Source organism: Macaca nemestrina, chromosome 6 (genome assembly GCF_043159975.1).
Source record: "Macaca nemestrina isolate mMacNem1 chromosome 6, mMacNem.hap1, whole genome shotgun sequence".
NCBI classification, from domain to species: Eukaryota; Metazoa; Chordata; class Mammalia; order Primates; family Cercopithecidae; genus Macaca; species Macaca nemestrina.
This window is the reverse complement of record NC_092130.1, coordinates 109,446,034-109,461,504: the sequence shown is the minus strand read 5'-3', so window position 1 is coordinate 109,461,504 and position 15,471 is coordinate 109,446,034. Positions and strand designations below refer to the sequence as shown.

The following is a 15,471-nucleotide window of genomic DNA, read 5'->3' as shown; positions in this document are numbered from 1 at the left end:
TCTCGATCTCCTGACCTCGTGATCCGCCCGTCTCGGCCTCCCAAAGTGCTGGGATTACAGGCTTGAGCCACCGCGACCGGCCGAAAGTGACTTCTTGATATGCAGTCTACTCCTGGTGAAGATGCTATGAATGTCAATGAAATGACCACAAAGGATTTAGAATATTACATAAACTTAGTTGGTAAAGCAGTGGCAGGTATTAAGATACTTGACTCGTTTTGAAAGACATTCTATTGTGGGTGAAATGCTATCTAACAGCATCGCATGCTACCAAGAAATCTTTCATGAAAGGAAGAGTCCATTGATATGGCAAACTGCATCTTTGTCTTATTTTAAGAAATGGCGGCTGGGTGCGGTGCCTCACGCCTGTAATCGCAGCACTTTGGGAGGCCGAGGCGGGCGGATCACCTCAGGTCAGGAGTTCAAGACCAGTCGGGCCAACATGGTGAAACTCCATCTCTACTAAAAGTACAAAAAGTAGCTGGGCATGGTGGCACCCACCTGTAGTCCCAGCTACTAGGGAGGCTAAGGCAGGAGGATCGCTTGAACCCAGGAGGCGGACGTTACAGTGAGCCAAGATCGTGCCACTGCACTCCAGCCTGGGCAACAGAGCAAGACCCTGTCTCAAAAAAAAAAAAAAAGAAAAAAGAAATTGCCACAGCCATGCCAACCTTCCATAACTACCACCCTGATCAGTTGGCACCCTGATTGTAACTACCACCGTGATCAGTCAGCAGCCATCAACATTGATGGAGGCAAGACCCTCCACCGGCAAAAAGATTACAGCTTGCCGAAGGCTCAGATGACCATTGGCATTTTTTAACATGTAAGGTATATACATGGTTTTTGTGGGTGTTTTTGGTTTTGATTTTGGGTTGTTTTTGTTTTTGTTTGTTTTTCTTTTTTTGAAACAGAGTCTCACTCTGTCGCCCAGGCTGGAATGCAGTGGTACTATCTTGGCTCACTGCAACCTCCACCTCCCAGGTTCAAGCAACTCTCCTGCCTCAGCCTCCTGAGTAGCTGGGATTACAGGTGCCCGCCACCATGGCTGGCTAATTTTTGTATTTTTAGTAGAGACAGGGTTTCATCATGTTGGCCAGGCTGGCTTGAACTTCTGACCTCAGATGATCCACCCACCTTGGCCTCTCAGAGTGCTGGGATTACAGGCATGAGTCACTGCACCCAGCCATGTACACTGTTTTTTAGACAATTCTTTTGAACAGTTAATAGACTAGAGTATAATGTACATTTATAGACTTTTATCTGCAATGGGAAATCAAAAAGTTTGTGTGACTCACTTTATTATGATATTCACTTCATTGCAGTGGTCTGGAACTAAATCCACAGTATCTCTAAGGTATGCCTGTAATGCCTGACATAGGAAAGTCTCAACAGATGTTAGCTATTATTATTGCATAAGATTGTTTTATTTATGATATAGGATGTAATCTTAGAATATCATATACCATAATGAGACAAAATATTCAATTTCTGGGGACCCTTACCTCTTTCCCTGCAAGAAGTTTTTTATTGGGATATCCTCAATAGAGGTGGCCTAATTCCACAACCAGTGAATTTACTTATCCTTGCCCCTTTAATATTTGCATCTCTTCATATCTAGAATTGGCACAATTATAATGAGAAATCAAGCAAAACATTTTTTTGCATAAAGAGAGGAAGGCAGAATGTGAGATGGCGTTGACATCTGTGCCTCTGCCCTGGGCCAAAAAGCAGAGTGGGTATTTGCTGCTGATTCGGCACCCCATCTGCTGCGTTCTCTGGTGGTTACATGCCTCTTCCCTTTCCCCTCTGTTTGGAGCCCCAGGGATGATGAAGTCAGGGAGAGAAGGTTGGAATGTAATGCTTCAGAGGAGAAAAACAGGACAGAGGTTCAGGGAAAGACAACAGAATGAGGAGCCCCATTCTGCAGATGACCCAGTAGGATAAATGCTAAGTCTTCTCTGCCAATGGCAGTTTTACGAGTGTTTGAAGGACTGTGTGAAGGTTAAAAACACTAGCCTGTTTTAGTGAATCTGCGTTTTAATCTTCTGTTTTAATCTTCTGCTTGAGAGCTTTTCTGACGTCTGACTCAAGAATTTACTAAACTTGGTTTCATTAAACTCTTTGTAAACCTCTTGTTTTTTTAACTCTTAGCTCAGGCCTTCAGAATAAGTCCTTTATTTTTACCAGGAGTGCTCTAACTTTTGAATACATCCATTGTTTCTCTTTTCCTATAGCATATAACTCACTCCACTTGCCAATTAATTTACAAACCTAACTCCTACTAAAGCAGCTTCTTATTTTAAGGTAACATTGTCTACCTGATCTGAGAGGTAGAAATCTGAGTTTCTACAACATGGTAATCTTAGAACCACTCGTTTAAAGTTTAAAATGCAAAGCATCGCACACTCAAAGTCTATAGTGCTGTGATTGAACTGTTTAATTAATTTTGGTTAAAACCTAAGTAGTTAAGCAACAGAGTGATGAGTGCCCAGAAAGGCATGGATTGAGTAAACAAAAGTAAGCAATTGAAAGGAGGAGCTAGGGAGAAATTGCTTGTTTAATGGATCTCTTCATTTTTAATGGAAAATTCTTTAAAAATATTTTTGCTTTCAAAGCTTAAGGCTTGTTTTTAGCTTAGACTGATAGTATTTTTCAGTTATGATTTTCTGATGATTGTTCCAACTTTGTCTACAGTTCAAAGGAATGAAATTATTACTGTAATATAGAGTATTTGGGGGTTATTTTTCACACTGCTCAGCTGCTGTATTTTATTTTCACTTGACTATGAGGTTATTCTAACCCCTCATTCAAAGGGACAGTTGAGTCTAATCCTGCCTTAAGTTTTCATGACTCTTAATAATTATTCATTGCATATGTACTTTTCATTCAGTTCTTTTAAAAAATTCTCTGTTTGCTTTCTAGACTGATTTTGCACGATTTAGCGGAACAAATGTAGAAACTGACTTTGTAGAGGTGCCATCGCAAATGCTTGAAAATTGGGTGTGGGACATCGATTCCCTCCGAAGATTATCAAAACATTATAAAGACGGAAGCCCTATTTCAGATGATCTGCTTGAAAAACTTGTTGCTTCTAGACTGGTCAACACAGGTATGACTTATAATTTTAAAAAGGAAAATAAATTAGAATCTCTTAATGCAGAATTGCTGTCACCTCCTTCTGTAGAACTTATTTTCATTTTGAATGGTATCCCAACTGCTAGTATAGGGAGTGACGAACATTAAATATATTGGAGTTGGAAACCCTGGAATTTTGTCTAAGGCAAAAAACCACATCTCCTTTTAAATCTTAAGTAGAATGAGATGTCCTGCTCCCATTTTGTGAGTACTACTGGAATCTGTTTTTGGAATCTACAGTCTTGTGATAATAGAACACACAGTTCTGTCTTCTCCAAAACATGCCCAAACATTCTTATGTTATTAGGTCTTCTGACCCTGCGCCAGATTGTTTTGAGCAAAGTTGATCAGTCTCTTCATACCAACACATCACTGGATGCTGCAAGTGAATACGCCAAATACTGCTCAGAAATATTAGGAGTTGCAGCTACTCCAGGTATGTAACTACTACGAATTGAGTTCATTTCCCTGTGAAGCACAGGGCATTCTCCTCACACGGCAGGGGAGATGGAGTTTGTCAGACAGATTACCTAATTGTTTCTGATTTCTGTAATCAGGCCATGACTTTCAGATAAGCATACTATGTCCTTATGAGTTATCCCGTCCAAATGCGCTTGAAGGAAAGGTGGCTCCAGATCTGGAGCATTTTAGTGTAATCAGGCGTGAGCAGTTGGCCTCCGCCCCAGAGCTGGGAGAGCCGTTCATGTTGGCAGCACACTGTCAGCTCCTCCCTCCCTGTATGCATCATGACTTCCCTGTGATTTTCAGGAAGAAATTGGCAGAAGGGGAAGTTTTTAAATTTTTTTTTCTTTGCATATAGTATTTTGTTTATTTTTTCCATCCCCTCAAGCATTTATCCTTTGTGTTACATACAATCCACTTAAACTCTTTTAGTTATTTTTAAATGTACAATTAAATTATTGACTGTAGTCATCCTGTTACGCTATCAAGAAGGGACATTTTTAGGCCTAGCATGGTGGCTCATGCCTGTAATCCCGCACTTGGGGAGGCTGAGGCGGGAAGATCACTTGAGCTCAGGAGTTCGAGACCAGCCTAGGCAATAAAGGCAAAACCCGTCTCTACAAAAAATACAAAAATTAGCCAGGTGTGGTGGTGTATGCCTATAGTCCTAGCTACCCGGGAGGCCGAGTTGAGAGGATCACCTGAGCCTGGGGAGGTTAAGCCTGCAGCGAGCCATGATCGCACCACTGCACTCCAGCCTGGGTGACACAGTGAGACCCTGTCTCAAAAAAAATAAAGGGGCCGGGCGCGGTGGCTCAAGCCTGTAATCCCAGCACTTTGGGAGGCCGAGACGGGTGGATCACGAGGTCAGGAGATCGAGACCATCCTGGTGAACATGGTGAAACCCCGTCTCTACTAAAAAATACAAAAAACTAGCCGGGCGAGGTGGCGGCGCCTGTAGTCCCAGCTACTCGGGAGGCTGAGGCAGGAGAATGGCGTGAACCCGGGAGGCGGAGCTTGCAGTGAGCTGAGATCCGGCCACTGCAACTCCAGCCCGGGAGACAGAGCGAGACTCCGTCTCAAAAAAATAAATAAATAAATAAATAAATAAATAAATAAATAAATAAATAAAGGGTATTTTGCAGGAGAAGTATGAACTTCACCTTGTTTCTGATACTGAGGTCAGTTAAAGCATTTGACTAGCAGTTTGTAACCTGAGATTTATGGGACTCATGCATGGGCGTGTTTATATTTGTATGTATATGTTTTAAGCCAATATATAGTTGTGCTTTTACGTGTAGTTGGTAAGGTGGATTTTTTTTCACTAAGGAAATTGTTATTAAAATGAGGCAGCCACATTTACAGAGAAAATAAAGATAAGAATGGTCAGTTGAGTCATTCTAGGCTCCCCACATAGTAAACCATAGCGCACCTTTGTGTCACAAGCCTTTGTGTAGCAAGTACGTTTTTAAATGTACAATTAAATTATTATTGACTATTAGTCATCCTGTTATGCTATCAAGAAGGGGCATTTTTAGGCCTGGCATGGTGGCTCACGCCTGTAATCCCAGCACTTCGGGAGGCCGAGGCGGGAAGATCACTTGAGCTCAGGATTTTTGATAAAATCCTATATAAAGTAGCCCTACAGGTAGATCGAATTGGTGAAGAGTTCTTTTTCAGGCTAGGCACGGTGGCTCAAGCCTGTAATCCCAACACTTTGGGAGGCCAGGGTGGGCAGATCACTTGAGGTCAGAATTTCGAGACCAGCCTGACCAAAGTGGTGAAACCCTGTCTCCACTAAAAATACAAAAATTAGCCAGCGTGGTGGCATGTACCTGTAACCCCAGCTACTCGGGAGGCAGAGGCAGGAGAATCCCTTAAACCTGGGATGCTGAGGTTGCATTGAGCCAAGATCTCACCACTGTACTCCAGCTTGGGCGACAGAGCGAGACTGTCTCAAAAAAAAAAGTTCTTTTTCAGTAATTATCAACCTAAAATAAGTGCAACTCTGAGACATTTTAGATATAAAGAGGTGTGGCAAAGAGTAGGGTTAATATTATTTTTCAAGACATACGTGTTTAAGGGATAAGAAAGGAATGATTTCAGTTCTAAAACACTGAGCTATCTGATGGGTGTGGACAAAGCCGCTGAAACTGTCGTTAGGCATTCCAGAGCTTGGAGCCGAAACCAGCTCTGAGGCTGAGCCATTGAGAGATGTTTATAAACATCTTGGCCAAGAGGACACATAAGCCCAAGGAGTACTAGAGGTGAGATGATATCATTCATTCTCTCCTCCCACAGCTGGGCTCCCCAAAGGGAAACCTTAGCTAGCTGTTAACCTGATCATTAACGTTTGCAATCACATTGAGTGAAATGTATCTTTTTTTAAAGGCACAAATATGCCAGCTACTTTTGGACATTTGGCAGGGGGATACGATGGCCAATATTATGGATATCTTTGGAGTGAAGTATTTTCCATAGACATGTTTTACAGCTGTTTTAAAAAAGAAGGGATAATGAATCCAGAGGTATAGTATTATTTTTCTCCTTTTATTAATTTTGTGATTGCTCCTTCCCCTTTAACTCCTAGTGTAAAATGTTGATCATACCTAGATTTTACTGTAAGAGGCTTGGTAACAGCTTTTACCTCTGAGGCCTTGCATCTTTCAAATCATCGTACATCATTAAGTTGCAGTATATAAGTGATTAATTCTACAGCTTAAAAAGAAAAAGTAGCATATTTTCTTGCTTGTTAACATTCCAATATATTACATAATTAAAAATTCAAAGCTTTGTTTATGGTTTTGAGAATCTATAGCTGCTAGTTTTGACATGTACCGTACAATGTTTTTGTTTTATAGGAGGTTGGGACAGAAAGGTAAACTCCTTCCTGATGTAAATGGTTTCCCTGTGTTTTGATATCCTCTACACACTTTGTGCACTCTCTGTGGGAGACGCCCTTTTTCTGTGGCTGGCATGCCCCACCCACTACATAGTTTGTGACCTTTGTCACAAAGTTGCTTGATTAACCTGAGCCATTACTTTCCGTGTGCAGTGAATTGACTGCCAGGTAGCTGCCAGACAAATCTTCCTGATTTACAGCCCCCAATCTCCATTCTCACTGAAGTCTCATCCGTCAGATTATTTCCAAGGCTGATGCATTTTCCAGTGTATGTTTTTAAATTGTTTGATTCAGAAATTAGAAGAACAAATTATCAAAATCAGGCTCTCTGTGCTTATTTCAACCAATTGATTTGTTCTCCAAATGTTTTTTCTAGATTGCATAGTACCTTACACATATGTATTGAAATACATTGATGTGATTTAGATCACCATTCCCTCCCCATCTTCCTCCTGAAATAACACCTCTAAGGTACCCATACTTCATTATTTTGAAGCATTTCATCTCCCATCCCACCCCACCCAATCTGTTAAGTCCTTGCAATTCTTTTCCCATTACCTGGCCAACCCATTTACAAAGGTCAACTACTGACTATTGTTCTCACAGACATACCTACTCTTGCATGACCTTCAACCAGGACCCATCCCTTAATGCCTCCACCATAGAGATGGTGCCCTTAGGACTCAAAGTGTTCTGGGGAAGATTGTATGACTCCATTGACCTGCCCAACTGCAAAGTCATGCTCTCTAGACTGAACTGGACCCCAGTGCTCTCTGTGGTCCAAGTCCATTCCCCTTATTGATTTCCCTCCAAGTCCCTACCACCTCTCTACTCTGTCAGCAGATGATCTCTCCTCTTTATTAAGAAAATTAAGATCATTGAAGCTGGCTGCAGTGGCTCACACCTGTAATCCCAGAACTTTGGGAGGCTGAGGTGGGAGGATCACTCGAGTCCAGGAATTTGAGACCAACTTATTCGATATAGCAAGACCTCGTCTCTACAAAAAAATAAACAAAATTAGCCGGGTGTGGTGGTAGAAGCCTATAGCCCCAGTTACTCTGGAGGCTAAGATGGGAGAATTGCTTGAGCCCAGGAGGGATGGAAGCTGCAGTAAGCCGAGATCATGCCACTGCACTCCAGCCTGAATGACAGAGTGAGACCCTGTCTCAAGAAAAAAATCATTGAGAATGAGTACCTTCATCTTTCTTTCTCTGTACTTCAATACTTGTCTTATTTTCTCCTGTCTCAGAGGAGATGTGTCTAGCTCCAAGAGTTCCTGGTTTGCTGTCTTGGAAAAAAAACTTGCTACTGACTCTGATAACCCCAGTCAGTGCTACTGCTCTGTTCTTTTCATAGCCTAATTTCTTGGTATAAGAAGTCTTTGCAAACCTCTCTTTCCTTGCTTTTGCCCCCACCAACAGAATTGGAAAGTTACCCTTCCTCCATAGTTACCACTGATGACCCAGTTACCAACTCCAAAGGCCCTCGTCCTTCTTCTTTACTTCCTGCTTCTTGTTATTCCTCTCTCTCTTCACAGCCCTCAGCGCGACAATCAAACCCTTTGTTACTTCCCAGTACTCCCTGTGTGTTGACAAGTTTATGTGTTCCCTTAGGTCTCTCCACCTTCACAAATGTATTGGTTCTTTTTTGTTAACCTAAAATATATGCCTCCTTCATGTGTACATCTCAAAAATTCCAGCACTCTTAAAGGTCTCACTCATGTGACCACATGTTCAAGAAGTCTTTGAGATTACCAAAAACCAAAAGTGATCTTTCCATCCTTTGAACATACAAGTGGACTTGGAGGAGTGGACTAAGCCTTCCCCGTCACCTCCTCGGGGCTGCCACTATGTGACCACATACCTAGTCCCTTCTCCCATTACCTTTTCTCTTCTCTTTTGGAGAACTGTCCCCTAAAACAAATAAAAATTAAAAATCAAAAAATAAAAATAAAAAATGAAAAATAGACTAGTTTTTAAAGAAAAACAAAAGACAAAAAAAAAGTGGTCTTGGGCATGGAAGAAGGGCTTCAGTAAGCTTTTATTATGTCTGGATTATTTCAAGTGAAAAAACATCATATTATAAAATATTTTATACCATAGAATACAAATGTTGATTTTAAAGTGTGTTTAAAAAAAAAAAAAGCACATCAAAATGTTGATGATTATCTTTGGGGATAGTTTATGAGTAATTATTATTTTTTTCTGTACTTTCCTGGAGCTTTTCACTATTTTTACATATATGTAGATTGTTTTAGAAGCCAGAAACAATGTTTCAAAGAGAAAAATTCTAACTAGGTAAAGGTACAGTTATGACATCTTACTGGCAGTCATTGGTGAGGATTCCTGGTGTTAAGTGTACACTGCCTCTCCCAGCTAGGCCTTCGCCATCACCTCCTCTGTGCTTGCCCTCATGTGACCACATACCCAGAACCCTCTATCATTACCTTTTCTCTTCCAGTTGTCAAGGTAGCAGCCAGATTACTGATCCCTGTGGTTCCAAGGAACTTGCAAGTGTAATAGAAGCAGTTCCTGCCATTATGCTTCTCTGTGCTTCCTCTTATTCTCAAGCTTCACAGTTTGGCAGACAGCCATACTACTCTTATTTAGACAAAGGTGCTGGGTTGAACTTAGAGAAAGCATCATCCCAACAACTTGGAGTTAAAACTTGTGATGTGAAAAACAATTTTCAGTGTTACTAAAATTCTGGATTCAGCAGTGCTGTGTGTTATTAGATGTCTTAAGCCATAAGGCTGGTGTTAATTCCTTCCTTTACACTTTTTCCTTTCCTTTCAAATGCTCTGAGTATCATGGCACTTCCTGCTCCTCTGCTGTCACAGCAAGAATGGACCTGGCTCCAAAAACCAAGAAGAATCCCTTGGCCCTCACCTTCACACCCTTTGCAGATACTGAAAGATGGTTCTTAAGCAGCCATTTTATTCCCTCATACAATGTACTATTTGGGGTTTTTTGTTGGTGGGGGGGGTGTTCTTTAAAAAAAAAAGACACAAATATTTGCTCTAAAATAACACTTGCCTTACAAAACACAGCTACCCAATTATTAAAAATTAATGCTTTGGGACAACAATCCTAGTCTACAAAAAACAGATCGTTATTATAGCTATGTGTGATGAAGACAAGAAGAAATTCTTTTGTTATCCCAAAGCATTAATTTTTAGTAACTGAGTACTTGTATTTTGTAAGGCGAGTGTTATTTTAGAGCAAATATTTGTTTTAAAAAGAAAAGAGGAAGAAGAACTCCCCCCACAAAAGCAATATACATCACGGAATACCTTGCAGCCATGAAAAAGAACAAGATCTGAAGCCAGAAGGTAGAGGTTGCAGTGAGCCGAGATTGCACCATTGCACTCCAGCCTGCACAACAACAGCGAAACTCCATCTAAAAAAAAAAAAAAAAAAAAAAGAACAAGATCATGTCCTTTATAGGGACATGGATGGAGCTGGAGGCCATTACCCTTAGCAAACTAACACAGGAATCAAAAACCGCATACCGCATGTTCTCACTTACAAGTGGGAGCTAAACGATGTGAACACATAGACATGTAGAGGAGAACAGCACACACTGTGGCCTTTTGGAGGGTGAAGGATGGGAGGAAGGAGAAGATCAGGAAAAATAACTAATTGGTAGTAGCTTTAATACCTGGATAATGAAATAACCTGTACAACAAACCCCCATGACACAAGTTTACCTGTGTAACAAACCTGCACTCATACCCCTGAACTTAAAAGTTAAAAAAAGAAACAGAAAAATACTTCTTCAGACCAGTACACCATACATTACTTATTTTGTGCCATAACCACAGAGTGTTATTAGGCAACACTGAGAAAGATGGCATTACCTGGAGTCGTTCCAGACTCTGTGCATTTGCTTTAGTTTCACATGTCAGTGAGTGGTTGCTTCAGACACACAAACAGGATAAAAATATGAATTTTTAATGGTATAAAGGAATACTTCATTGATCTGAAGTCATGGGAATCAGAGCAATCAAAATATATCCTGCAGACTTTGTTGTCTCACCCTGCCTAATGTGTGTGTGGGTCACTTTGAGAAGATAGCGGGATGGCCCTTCAAAGCATCAGTGCCTGCTATTGTTAGTCCCCAGGCACTAGAGAGGCTGGGAGCTGAGAAACCACATGTTGTTGACGTTATTGGTTATGCAATAGAGAGGACTGTGTCCAGGCCTTCTCTCTGTAACCTGCTGCCATCCTGCAAACTCCAGGGTCTGCTCTGGGGGCCATTTCAGATCTTGGCAAGCAGAACTATAGAAAGTAGCAGTAGAATATATTAGGGTGTAGTTTTCATTCTGTTTTGAGGGCCTCTATCAAAGTATAATAACTGAGTGCTTACCTATAATAGCCTAAAACTTTGCTACCTCTGGTTTTATCTATAGTTTTTAAAATGTTATTCTTCATAGTAAATAGACATCACATCTTAACTGTTTAATTGCTTTGTTATATATTACCTAAAGTACTTTTTTCTCAGTGAACATGAAGTTGTCTCATTGTCAGACATACTTTTCACTTTTCTGACTGTTCTCTTAAATAATTATGGAGTGGAACTGCTTGGGATTAACGCTTTTCCAGGAAGCTCTCTCGAAGGTCTTTAAGGTCACCAAATGTGAATTCAGAATCCAGCAGCTAATCATAGGTTGAAAGAATGGGGGCATTTTAACTAAGGCCATTTCTTTTTATAAGGCAACTTCACTGTGGGAAAATTTTCTAAGAGGTAATAGACATTGTGAATTCAAAGGCAATTATATTGTTAAGCTACTATTATCTTCCTCCTCTTTTGCATTTGGAGAAATTGCTAAGCTTCGTTTCTTCCATCAGAGGAGGAGAAATATGAACAAGTATCACTTCTGAAAGAAATACTGAGAAAGTCAAGAGAGTAAGTGTAACTATTTCAGTCTGTAATGCCATAAAGAAGGAGCTACATCTTACATACAATAATAGCCACAGAAACATGAAGAGTCTTGGTTAAACATGACAAAGAATCACTTGATAGAGAATCTATAATACAAAGCTAAGGATCCCAGTGCTTGAAACAGAATCCTAGGCCCAATTCTTCCTGTAACGTGTTGCTAAAAGAGAATATGAAAAGAGAGTGTCCTCTCCAGAAGGTTTTTACAAATGGCTTTAATTCTTTTCTCTGTCTCAGCTCTCCTGATGTACCACCCAACAGCTGATTTTTCTTATAACTGAACCTTTTCTAGTAGCCTCAGGTTTTGCCTGACTTGAGGGACAAAGGAAGGAATTCGAATTGATTTCCAACCTACTTCTTGAATATTTACAAGGCCAGGCCTTCTAAATCTTGAATCCCAAGCAGCTGGAAGCAGTTTTTCTTCCTTTGTGCTCTTACAGCCCTTCTTTGTTTGCTCTTAGCATCCCAATAATCTGCCTGGTTAATTGTCTATTTCTTTATCTTCTCTGATAGATCAGAAGACTCTTGTAAAAGGAACTATTTTATTCAGCATTGGGTTCCCTTCTCTGCTTCACAACTATTTATTTTAATTTAATTACTGTTTTACATATTTGTGCCTCTTTGGACCTGACTGATGGTTTTCCCCATCCGCTTCCACTTCTCTACCCCCCATACATACTCCTACCCAGGGTGTTTTTCCTTTGGATCTGCTCCCTCCCTGTAAAGGTTTACCCTTCTATCCTCACCAATCAGTAAGGTTTCCAGAAGGCCTCTTCTAATCAGACAGCAATTCCTACTACTATTCTTGTCTCTCTCTATCAGCACCAGTTTTGTTCTCTCCCTCCTTTGTTGTTGTCAAAGCAGTTCCTTTTTTAATTTTTGTCCATTCAAGATCTCCCCACCCTCACAGAAAACAAACTGTGTGCTCTTGGGAGGGAGTTACGGGCTATGGAAGGAGAAGGTTCAAAGTCCAGCTTTAAAGCAGGCTGGTGAGCTTGTCAGGTGCCTGATCGTCATCACCCGTCCTTGGCTGGTCACTCTCTGCCCTGATGACTGTCACTCAGTGTAGGAAGGAGACAGCTCTGACTGCACTCCCCAGAGTCATCCATGCTGGGAAGGATGGAGGAGGGGTGGAAAGTTAGTGAGAGCCTGCATGTGCTGCTGCAGAGATGCCCAAGATAGCAGGTGACCCCATCTGTTTCCCATTTATATATTCTCATTGCTGATAAATGATGGACATCCTTCATTTAGGTAATTATTATTGCTATTAAGATATTACCTGAAAGGGTGCATGTCATTGGATAAAATGAGTGCCTGAGTGCCTTATCTCTCCCACTTAATATTTCTACTGAATTATGCATTCTATTTCTTATTAATAGTGGAAATGAAGTTCCTTATGCCTTTCTTTAGCTTTATTAGGTGACAGAACTAATTTTGAGGAAACGCCACACCAGGAATGCATTTGTTTCCCTGAACTGTATATACATCACTGAGCTGGGTCAGTGGGAAAGGAAAGAGAGGAGAGGGAAGGAGGAAAGGAGATGGGAGGAGGAGAGGTTTATTGATTACCGCTATATGCCAGATATTATGCCAGGGAGCAAACAGAATACTGAAATCACCTCCTCTAACTGCCCAGAAACTGAGTGAGATAGGCATATTCCCATTTGACAGATGAGGAAATCAAGGCCCCAGGTCACATAGCTAAAGATTGAGCCAAGATTCAAACCTGGGCCTGACTCTGGAGTTCCTGATCTTGCTTCAGAAATCATCACTGTTAGAGAAGACTTGCATAGTTGCCAAAAGATACATGCTAATCTTCTAGGATTAAAAAAGCCACAGAGGTGGATGACACTGGTTTTCCTTCATAGGAAACTCTAGTTTTTACTGTATGCAGATCTTCCTGAAGGATGTTTCTAACATGAAAAATTTTAGCAGTTGTCTTAGAGCTTCTCTTCTTGATTTCCTCACAGTTACAGTTTCTTTATAAACAAAGTATTAACAGAACAACTCAGGGCAAAGACTCCCTCCACCTGTGGCATATGTCTCCCAGATCATGTTCTCTCACACAAAGAGCCTGGTACCCCCAAAAACACACAAATTCACTTACCTGTTTTTTTTCTTAAGTAAAGGAAGATCCTGTTACCAAAATGACTCTTAAACTCTTCTCAAAACTTCATTGCAAAGGAAATGAAACTATTAAAAGACCATTGCTCTGTAATTCAGGAAATTGAATCAACTTGTTTGGAGCCATAGGCAGAGGAAGATTTGAGCTGTACTGAGCCACATATTGTGAGACAAAACAGTGCCCTGCTCTGAAATGATTTTACCATTCATGAGCTGTCTCTTTACAACACCATGGAACTCCTCAAATGCCTCCTTTACTACCTAAAATTACAGTTCTCTGCACAAAATGAAAATACTTTGTCAGATGTTCACATTTGGAGTGATTTTTTAAAACTTTCATTTCGATTTTCCTTAATGTTTCTATACTTGTCAAATGCATATGTCTTTTTAAGAAATGAAAGACACATGATACATAGATCTTGAGCTTGAAGAATTTCTGCAGATGAAATACTGATGATTGAGATTGGGTGATAGGTTCATGAGAGCTCATTATACTGTTGTCTCTACTATTAGTATGTATTTTAAGTTTTTCATAATAAAATGTTTAAAATATTTTTGTAATTCTGCAGAAAAATTTAACTCCCATTGTCTGCGTTCTTCCTGTGCTGCTCTACCCAGGGCGCACAGTCTTTCCAGCTCCAGCCACTCAGTTAACACTAGTCAGATTTAGGCGTGGTGAGCAAAGAAAGGAAGGGAAGGGAGGTAAATCGTGGTTGGGCTCACGAGCCATGATATGCTCCTTCTTAGCTCAGTTAACGGCCATGACAAGCACAGCCATCACTCACATTTTAGATTCGAGATTGCTGCTGTAGCAGTAATGACTTGCTGCAGAACAGGCAAGACATGACGTGTTTTTGTTTGTTTTCCCGAAAGCTGATTGAAGGCTGGGTGCAGTGGCTCACACCTATAATCCCAGCACTTCGGGAGGCCGAGGCAGGCAGGTCACTTGAGGCCAGAAGTTAGACACCAGCCTGGCCAACATCACAAAGCCCCATATTTACTAAAAATACAAAAAAATTAGCCGGGTATGGTGGTGCACTCCTGTAATCTCAGTTACTCGGGAGGCTGAAGCATAAGAATCGCTTGACCCTGGGAGGCAGATGTTGCAGTAACCCGAAACTGTGCCACTGCACTCCAGCCTGGACAACAGAATGAGACTCTGTCTCAAAAAAAAAAAAGAAAAGAAGAGGCAGAGGCAGAGGCAGAGGCAGTGGCAGGGGTCAGGGCCCGGGGGCGGAAAGGGAAAGGAGCTAATTGAATCTAGCTTCAAGCCCTGGTCATCAGTTTTGGGAAGTTCGATATCAGTGACTGAACGCCTTCTCCTAAGAAAATGGCTTTAAAACTTGGAAATAAGGCAACAAGACTGCTGTGTACCTTTTTAATATCAAACTAGAACACTGTGTAACAAGCCCCCCTAAAGACTATTTTATGCTCTGGGCACTAGACCTGTCCAGTGTGGTAGCCACGTGTGGCTGTTGAGCACTTGAAATGAGGTTAAGTACAACCGAAGAACTGAATTGAGACGCACCATAAGTGTAGAAAACACCCTGGATTTTGAGCCCTTACAACAACAGCAACAGGTCTCCATAATGTGGATATTGACACATGTTGAAATGATACTATTGTGGATATAGTGGTTTAAGTAAAATAGTAACATTAATTTTACCTATTTGTTTCTTTAACTTAAAAAAATGTGGTTAGTAGAAAGTTTAAAGTTACATATGTGCTTCATATTATGTTTCTGTTGGACAGTGCAGCCCTAGAGTTTCTGAGAAGGTAACTTTGACTAGTTATTTACTCCTGATTAGAGCCCAGACTGTGAAGTTACATGTTAGCCTGTAGATGATTAATAAGCTGCAAATGATTTCTATTTACAGCCAAATGTAACCCCAAAAGTTTGTATT

The 15,471-nt window shown here is 40.9% G+C and overlaps 1 protein-coding gene across 4 annotated transcripts in view; it reads left to right on the top strand.

Annotated features, from left to right (window-relative positions):
- LOC105499489 (neurolysin) overlaps positions 1–15,471 on the top strand; it is a 103,845-nt gene that overhangs the window by 80,881 nt on the left and 7,493 nt on the right. For all 4 annotated transcript variants that reach the window (XM_011772076.2, XM_011772078.3, XM_071098859.1 and 1 more), the window contains 3 exons: positions 2,926–3,112; positions 3,446–3,574; positions 5,992–6,128. In XM_011772076.2, the coding sequence (XP_011770378.1) occupies positions 2,926–3,112; positions 3,446–3,574; positions 5,992–6,128 (453 nt within the window). The remainder of the gene's footprint in view (positions 1–2,925; positions 3,113–3,445; positions 3,575–5,991; positions 6,129–15,471) is intronic.